Source organism: Pelmatolapia mariae, linkage group LG23 (genome assembly GCF_036321145.2).
Source record: "Pelmatolapia mariae isolate MD_Pm_ZW linkage group LG23, Pm_UMD_F_2, whole genome shotgun sequence".
NCBI lineage: Eukaryota > Metazoa > Chordata > Actinopteri > Cichliformes > Cichlidae > Pelmatolapia > Pelmatolapia mariae.
In genome coordinates this window covers 44,741,513-44,750,632 of record NC_086246.1, presented here as the reverse complement: position 1 = coordinate 44,750,632, position 9,120 = coordinate 44,741,513, and the positions used below count along the sequence as shown (strand labels likewise).

Genomic DNA, 9,120 nt, shown 5'->3' with positions numbered 1-9,120 from the left:
CCTAGAAACCTGTTTGGCATGTAGTTTCCACTGTGAGCAGTTGGATCTATTTTTAACTAGACCGACTAGACAGACAGTAAACAAAGGTCATAGCACCGGAAGTACATTAACGAAAGGGGCTGGACTACGGAAGCCCGCAAGGAAGGGTTACAAAACCAGGAAGCGATGAGCTGAAGACAAGCGTGACCGAGTCCTTCTGCTTTTCAAAGGGACACTATTATACCATTAAGCACACTTTGCTCATATAATGACTTCACATTTAGCGGTAAGCAGCCAAATAGACCTTTGCGTTTTGGGAAGAACTTTTTCAGCATCGCATATCAAAGTCAGTCATCAAGGTCAAGCAGCAGCGGTGGATGCCGTGAGGAGCTGAGCACATGTGATTGTTGCAGAGGCGAAACTAGTTCAAGTAAAGCGGAGAAATGGCTGGACTTATAAATTTTGAAGACGAGAAGGAAGTGAAGCAGTTTTTGGATAATTTAGGCGTGGAGTACAGCTTCCAGTGCTACAAGGAGAAAGATCCTGAAGGTAAAAGTTTCTGAGCTGTTCACAGATCTGTGGTGCTGAAACACATGGTAGTTATGCAGTTCTGTTTTCCTCACTCTTTGCCCCCTGTTTCATGCTTTTAGGGTGCCAAAGGCTCGCTGACTACTTGGAAGGGGTCAAGAAGAACTACGATTCGGCAGCACAAGTGCTCAAACATAACTGTGAGACGCATGGGCATGGAGAGAGCTGCTATAAACTCGGTGCTTACCATGTCACCGGCAAAGGTGGATATTTAACCTCCTTATTTATCTTTTCTGAAGTGTTAAATACTAAACACTATACTGAAGGGTTTGAGTTTCTGTTAGACTTTTATATCTACCCTACTACATTTCAATGTGAAATCGAAATATTGTGCCATTTTATTTTATTCAAATTAATATTTTATAAGAAATGCTCATGAAAGGGCAACCACTAAGCCTAACTGGTCCGTGGTTCCTTTAGCTGTCACAGTATTTTGTGTCAGCACAACTGTAAAAGCTGAAAAGTTTCCAGGATAAGCTTCTGAAGTGATGACCTATTAAAGCAACTGTGCATAATATAGTGCACATATCATCACCAGTCATTTAAGTACTACTTGTAATTTTGATCCTTTAATACATTTTGCAGCTTGTTACTAGCATGAATGACCTCTAAGGTTACTTCTACTTAAGTAATGTCATTACAAAATTCTAAGTCAGTCCCCTACTCTTTTTTTTTTTCTCCACCAGGTGGAGTCACCCAGTGTCTAAAAGCAGCCTACTCTTGTTTTCTGCACTCCTGCAATTCTGGAGGAAAGAAGTCTGTAGACGCTTGCCATAATGTTGGTCTTTTAGCCCATGACGGACAAGCTATGGAAGGAGGACCTGACCTGAAAGCAGCTCGGCAGTACTATGAGAAGGCGTGCGCAGGTGGATTCGCTCCTTCCTGCTTTAACCTCAGCGCTTTGTTCATTCAGGGCAATTCCAAAGGGCTGGCATCAGATATGGCTCTCGCTCTAAAATACGCTAACAGGGCTTGTGAGCTGGGACACGTGTGGGGCTGTGCCAATGCAAGTCGCATGTACAAACTTGGGGATGGTACAGAAAAGGATGAAAAGAAAGCAGAGGAGCTGAAAAATCGAGCAAGGGAGCTGCATGGTTTACAAAAGGAAAGGCAGCTTAAGTTTGGGGAGTAGCACACTTTTGTTGAATTATCGTTGTTTTGGTTTAGATTATTTGTTAGATAGTTTGTTCAAATAAACCCACCTCGTTCACAGGGTTCAAAGATTGAAGATAATATATATTATTTTTAAAAACATGATTAAGTGCATCAGTACATTCAAAACATTTGCATAAAAATAAAAATGGTACATTCATCTCATTTCTGTGCAAGTGTTGATTTTTTTCCCCATGTTTCTGTGATTTATGGTGTATAAATGACTACACATGAGCCTATAAAGTTAGAAGTTTGAAACAAATATACCCATCAGATAAAAAAAACCTTTACTTTAGTTATATCATTAATATCATTTCAATTAGTTCTCCTTTTCCCCTAAAGTCTATTTTTTTTTGTTATTTCACACCTAGTTTTGTGTTGCTTTGAAGATTTTATATTAAGCTTATACTATTCTAAGCAGAGACGTCAAACATGTGGCCTGGGCCAAAACTGCCCCACCTGCCCAGATGCCATCGCAAAGTGTGAAAACTGCTGAGAAGTCATCACTAACTCCAGTTGTATCGCATAAAATGCGCCATCTCCACTGTGGGGACACAAACACTATAACTAGGGTGAAAAAAATAGTCTTCTCAACAATTTTGAAAAGCACAATGGTGTCTTGTCCACAAGAGGGAGTCAGAGGAGAACCCATGAACTTTTAGCCCTTTTGAAGCCAACCAGCCCTTCAAACAGAAGTCCGGCACTACAATAGAGGGCGGGCTGTGCGAATCCCATCTGCCAAGCCTTTAACTGGAAGTGCATTGACAACCTGCGGATGATATAAACAGTAGCAAAAGGTCTCCGTACATTAAGAGCTACTGCAGAGGATAAAGGGCAGATCGGCCCGCTGTGCACCCGGGAAGCTCCGCCCGTTAGCGGCGTCTCCTCTCCTCCTCAGCCCTCATTCAAAACAGAACACAGCTGTTGCGAGGCGCATCGTCGTGTCCGGGAGTGTTAGCCTAACAAAAACGGTTAGCAGCCTGCTTTCAGCTGATGTGCCCGCTGGAATACCAGAAGAAGAAAGAGCAAAACGGCGCACTTCGGTGAGTTACAGTTACAGAACACGACGGGACAAGTTTGCCATCGTTAGCGACACAATTGCAAAGAAATCCCTTCCCATCCGTCGAGATAGCTAGCTAACGTAGCGTCAAGCCTGACGAGCGGTTTGGGTGTGTTTGTTTTAAAAATGCAGGATGCTTATCAAAGTAAATCGGCATCCATTGCGAGGAGCGGACGCGGAGATACTGGAGCAAAACGCGAGTGAGGCTGGTCGTCTTTTTTTGTAACGCAGACTCTGTAGCTGGGTGCAGTATTGTATTTTAGCTATTATATTCTTATCTCATCCACTCACGTGAATGTACAGGTCGCCCCACCGTACACATAAATACACACATCAAGAAGCAGTACCAAGGGGTTTAATGTGAGGCTAACAATAGATCAACGTGCAAGCTAGTTGACAGTAAATGCATCATGCTAATTCACATGGAAACCTTTGAGAAGAGTGGGGAGAGCTAGGTAGTTAGCGATTAGTGTATCTGACTTTCTGTGTCGGGGCAGGGAGTTTATGTCGACCCGTTTGTGCTGCTAAACCAGCACAGCTTACTGAGCAGCCACGGGCCATTGCAGGCTCTCTGCTCGGGATGGCTCATTGGCGGTGAACCCCCTGCAAAGCACCCCTCTGGGGAGTGCTTTGGGTGTGGTGTGGGTTCACCCACGAACAATACAGTGCACAAGCAACGTCTATCTTGTCTTTTCTAAAGCATGTCTTAGTTTAAGAATAACCACAAAAGAAGAACAGGGAGGTTATTTGGAGTCTGAGAAAAGGGGGCCACCAGGGGTTCTCAACCTCACTGATAGGAAACTTTGGAAGTGCAGTTGGTAGGAGGTTTAAATCAAGCAGTTACATCTTATCTTCTACACTGAAAATCAGCCAGCTGCTTTGTATGTTCCAAGTAACTGTCTAGCTCCGTTAATGTAAAGTGGTTGTGGATCAAGGCTGTCTGTGTGGCAGTGACAGGCTTCAGCTATGGTACGCCAAAATTTAGTGTGTAGATTTGGCTCACAGCTGAAATGTTGAAAGGTAAGATTGAGAGCTGCCCAGCATGCTTGATTTTTATATTTCAGTCTTCTTTCATTTGAGAGATTGGGAATATCCAGAGATAAGAATAGAATCCACGCACGAGTCACTATTAAATAAAGCCTCCCTCTGCTCAGTCCTCCTGTGCAGCACAGTCTTTGTGAGCGTCCTCTGTGACCCTTTGCTGTTGCTCGCCTCTTTCGCCCTGTTTTAAAGGACTCTAAGGAATGTTCCATATGATATTTGGTGTGGCTGTGTGAGGCTGCTGTTCCCAACACTTAACATATGACCCAGAGGTTACTGGTTCATGCACATGACTAGCATGCCTTTACAGTGCTGCAGTGTCGCATTATGGAGAAATGACTGACAGTCCTGTTTGCCTTAGCCCTTTGTAACAGTTAAATATATGCAGAAGGTTTTTTATCCATTGGGTAGTATTACTGTGGCAGTCATGCCAGTTCCAAGACCATAGTCATTGAGTACTTACAGTTAATGTTGAGCCTAAAGGAAGAGAAAACTTTGGCATTTGGAAAACTATTTCCTTCCAAATGCCAGAGATCCTCAGACTTCCAAATGCCAAAGAAAGAAACTGCTTGGAATTCTTTTTGGTTTTTGACTTCATTTTAATTCAAAGTAAAGAAAGGGGAAGCATTGAGAACAGTGAAAGTTTAGTCTTCAAGACAGTAGTCTGTGTGTTTAAAGGGTGCATCTGAATCATTTAGTCAGCTCCTCTTAAATGTTGGGCTTAGTAGGATTGTGTTTGTCTTGACTGCCATCGGCCTATAAGTAAAAGGGATTTTCATGGCTCAAACCAGCCCTTTTGGAGTGGGGGTGGGGGGCAGCTGGCTATGTGTGTGAGCATGATTTTGTATGCAAAAAGTCCGTCACCTTAACAGAAATCTAAGTATTTCCTGGTTGTTGTTGTGGTTTTTTTTTTTTTTTTTTTTTTTTTTTTTAACCATTTGACAACCTTAAATGTATTTTAATGTTGAGTCAACTCAACATAAAACTTAAAATATTTCTAACCAATAAATTATTATTATTATTTTTACTATTATTATTATTATTATTATAGACCTGGTGATTTTCCCTTTAGTTGAAGGGCAAATTCTCTGTGACGGGGAGAGATTTTTTTTTTTCTTTTAAAAAAAATGTTATATATGTAGTAAACACCCCGAGATTACATTCACTGATGACAGTGGCTCGTGTTCTTCTTTTGTTTGTATCTGGGGTCCAGTTTAATAAATTTAAATGAATTGATCCAAGATAATGTAATCAAGGCCTGACAGTTATTTATTTAATTTTATAACAAAGATAAATTTCTTTGGCACAAGAAGTCAGAATAAATCATTACAAAAACAATGCAAACTAACAAAATCTGTATCTGCACAGCCTAACGGCTGAAATGTTTTAATCACTGGTGTCAGTCCAGAATTTCACAATCAGTGCATCCCTAGGGCTTAGGAATGTAATCCAATAAAATATAGTTGCTCTACTATTCTACCTTACATGGAGCTTTGCATTGGTCCAGAGGAACACAACTCCCATCTGCAACCCTATTTATAAATGCTGTATTTAATGATTATTGGGAGTTTTTCTTTCTTTTCTTTTTTTCAGTGGTTAATCTGATTCTTTGTGTCTTCCTGTCTGTATACAAAAATATCGTGTTTGTTTCAGTTTATATATTCCACTTAATCTTGTGCATTAGCAAGCTGTATGCCAAAAATTTAAACAAAGTGCCTTTATAGTCTGAGCGAGAAAATCAGTTATACTGAGGATATACTTTTAACATCATCACATACACTTCCATTTCCAATCACTGATATTCAGCGACTCTCTGTAATGTAATTTGAGCCCCAGCTATTTTTTAGAAACTGTCCCTTGGTAACTCTACATGCCACCTCCGCCGTCTGGGCCAGGCTAATCCCAGAAATGCTTCATCTACGTGGGCCCATCTGTTCAGCACTGCAGCGTAACTGCTCCGTCCAAGGCTTGCAAATGTGATTAGTCGGAGATTACATCTGTGTGAGTGAAATAAAACTCCCCTCTCAGAATCGGAGCTGTGTGTTTACAGGAGAAAGGGATAAGCATTGTAGAGCTTTTGCGTCATCAAGTGTAACCCCTGGTCTTTCTCAGATTGTGTGTCTCTGCTCTACATTGCGTCACGTTGGCTGCTGTTTATGTGTAACGTTCCTAGACGCAGCCTGCATGCGTCTGTGTAAGAAAACGCAAAGTGCAGCTTTCTGAGTGAATAAGCAGTCGGTTTGTGGGCTCCTTCTACATATTCTAGGAGCGTTTTGGTCTGCATCTCTCCTTTTCTCTCTCTGACCTCCAACCAGCGCCGTTGCTCAGTTGCCAGGGTAACTTTATGCATGTGTCTGGCACATCCATTCAGCGCAGATGGAACTGCGAAGTCACATGTCGTCACACTCTTCCTCTGATGCCTCCCCAGCCCTGGCACCGTCACTGCAAGTACAAATTTGGTTATGTGCGTGTTCATTTTCTGCATTGCATGCAGACGCCACAAAGCTGCCAAAGATCTGTGCTACTACTGGGAGTTATACAACAGGTCGTTGTGCTTGACAAGGAGTTTTGGAACACTGATAATAATATATTGTGTTTTTGATAAACTTTTATATGCATGAGGTGATTCGAATGTTACTGGCAGTTAGTTGATGAAGTGGGTGTTGTAGATATGAGCTTGGCTAGAGCCTGCCTAGTTGCCTGCGTACATCACGGCGCGAGAAGAAGATAAGAGACGAGGATAATGCATGCAGAATCTCAGAGGCAGGCACCGTGTTTCACTGCGTAGGATTGAGCAACGTGACTTTATATTTTCTCCCTTTGCTGTATACCGAACAAATTTTGAGGAAGTCATGTAAAAGTGTCTCTTATTGTTATGAGTGTGTTTGCCATGTGGTTCCTGCTCTGTTGTAATCACAGCTCTTGTTTAGGAGAAGTAGAGGCCACTGGGGGCCGCCGGACACAGGCAGTATTGAAACGGAAACTGGCTGGTGGTTGTATCTCTCACATACACACCCCGCTAAACACACGGTACATAGGCCGAGCAGCTGCTAGAGGCCTTGAGATTTAACCACTCATGGGAGTGGCTCACACATGAAAGACTAGGCTGGTGTCCACCCCTCTCTCAACACTACTAGTGCCTTGCTTCTTAGTTGTGTAACTTTGCTCACTTTCTCTTTCACTATGCTTTCATGTTTTGAGTGGACATGACGCTATTTTAGTTCTGCCCCGTCAGCCTGTATTTCATTCTTCCAGTTATCAGGCAGCAAGACTTACAGTACCTTGTATGTTGTATTACTTTCATTTATCTACCCCCACCACCTCCACTTCCTGCTTGCTTATGTCTTCTTCTAAATATGAAGCTCGTAAACATGTCTATCACTTATCATCCATTGTTGTTGAGTGTGACTCATTTTATTGATTTTGATTTTACCGGCCTGTCGTAGATATAACTGTATCAGAGTATATCATATGGAGATTTATTTGTTTGTTTGTTTTAAACAGAACATAGGGCGTAAGTGGACACTTGGTAATGTAAAAATCCCATAGCTTGTCCACTGGAGTGCACTCTGACTGTTGCTTACAGTATGCCTCCTTACATTGCTAGAAATTGAGTAAACAATGAGCTCATCCCTTTTCCTTCTATGAATAAATATTATGCTATGAAGATAAGACTTAACAGGCCACAAAAAGTTGAAACTAGCCCTGCTGCTAATCGGCTGGAGTCTTACTGACGGTGCTGCTAAGTACTAACATTTTTAACCCGTTACTTGACTATAATGATTATAAATTCTTAAGTAACCTGGAATAAATTATTAAAGACAACTCTCATTTTAAACTTTGGACTTTTAGGAAATCGGGTAATCTTTTTTTTTTTTTTTTTCTTTATTAGTTTTTTGCAGTAAAAGAAATTTTCACCAGAGTGTCGAGACTTGCCCGTTGTGATTGCTGCATCACTGCAGCTGTGACACAGCATTTGGTGTTGAATATGTTAAACTGATGATCGTCCTATTTGTTTGTGCTGTCTTGCACTGCATGGATATTTAAGGGTACATCCATACGTACAACGTTTTTTTGTTTGTTTGTTTTTTTTAATGTTAAAAAAAGTGCACATTTCCAAAGGTCTTTATCCTGGCAGGAGTTTTCCAAAAGCTTAGTTTTCACTAATCCTATATGCTCTTTATATGTGGATGAAAGGCCAAAATGCACTGAAAAAGCAATGTTGAGCAAAATACCGGTGCATATGTGGATGTAGACTCATTCTGGCCTTTCTTGAGGCACAGACTATTGATTTAGCAATATAACGGCACAATATTAGTTCTCGTAAACCATTCTAGTATGGGACTGAGCTGAGATGCTTTCATCTCTCTTTTGCTATGCTTTGAGTATGTTGATCGTATTTTTAGTAAGTCACCCTAAAGCTGAAATCATCAAAGTAAGTGCTGCAGGTGTTGAATTATCAGCTTAAAGTTTTGAAGATGTTGCCTTTTTCAGTATTTCCAGTTAGCTGTTGCCAGTTGGAATACAATATAAGAAATATGAGGTGCAACCTGTTGAATCAACAATCAGACAGGCTTTTGCTTTTTGAGGTAAGTTTTCAGTGCCTTTTGTCTATCTCTTGATCTGTGTGAATATACTTCCATAAATATAAGGGATGTATTAATGCTTTAGCTCCTATAAGCTAAATAGGAGGAACAGGAACAAAAATTTAGAGTTCAAATGCCACCTGAGACACTTTGTTAGTACAATAGTTGTTGTCCATCATATACCAAACTAGCAGGACAAGCCTTAAAATCTGGGCATACACTGTGTCAGTTTTAATCAATATGTTCAGTGTGCTATCCATACTACTCTATGTGCCAGTTTCTCCGGCTCTGCACACACTATACGGTCACTTCTCCGGCCTACAGTAGAACTCACATTGACTGAAAAGACTAGGGCCCTTCTCATTTTTGTTCCGTAACCCTTCCAATAAGTTTTTCCAATTGAGATGGCTCCATTTGCAGTGGGGACGACGGTTAAATAGTTATTTATTTAAAACTGAGGAAAATTTCAATTTTTTTTCCTTTTATACCTGCCACTAAACAGTTATAAACGCTAATTACTGAGAGTATACGCTGTGCATATAGCCTCAGCATTATCACAGAATTTTAATTGAATAGAATTTGCAATAATGATATTTCTGAGTATACAAAAAAAACCAAAAACGGAACATTTTATTGATGCTTGTAGTCAGCAAAATTAGCAAGTGTGTTTTGCAGAGAGCTGTTGTCACTGATGACACACTTCCTAATTTGAAG

The 9,120-nt window shown here is 40.9% G+C and overlaps 2 protein-coding genes across 3 annotated transcripts in view; both read left to right on the top strand.

Annotated features, from left to right (window-relative positions):
- Positions 1-422: 422 nt before the first annotated feature.
- LOC134621001 (cytochrome c oxidase assembly factor 7) lies at positions 423-1,865 on the top strand. The gene is made up of 3 exons (XM_063467392.1): positions 423-528; positions 630-770; positions 1,254-1,865. Exons 1-3 carry the CDS (start codon positions 423-425, stop codon positions 1,697-1,699), a joined length of 693 nt encoding a protein of 230 aa, XP_063323462.1. The 3' UTR covers positions 1,700-1,865.
- A 572-nt stretch (positions 1,866-2,437) lies between these two features.
- ralgps2 (Ral GEF with PH domain and SH3 binding motif 2) overlaps positions 2,438-9,120 on the top strand; it is a 74,174-nt gene continuing 67,491 nt past the window's right edge. Inside the window, exon 1 of one of the 2 annotated variants that reach the window (XM_063465865.1) lies at positions 2,438-2,762. The gene's annotated coding sequence lies outside the window, so the exon portion shown is untranslated. The remainder of the gene's footprint in view (positions 2,763-9,120) is intronic. The other variant, XM_063465867.1, reaches the window with a different exon arrangement.

Excerpts from the sequence above, each read along its gene's own strand:
- LOC134621001 (XM_063467392.1), top strand. The coding sequence starts at position 423 with ATGGCTGGACTTATAAATTTTGAAGACGAGAAGGAAGTGAAGCAGTTT. Across the intron at positions 529-629 it reads CAAGGAGAAAGATCCTGAAG|GGTGCCAAAGGCTCGCTGAC; the intron begins GTAAAAGTTTCT and ends TCATGCTTTTAG. Across the intron at positions 771-1,253 it reads TTACCATGTCACCGGCAAAG|GTGGAGTCACCCAGTGTCTA; the intron begins GTGGATATTTAA and ends TTTCTCCACCAG.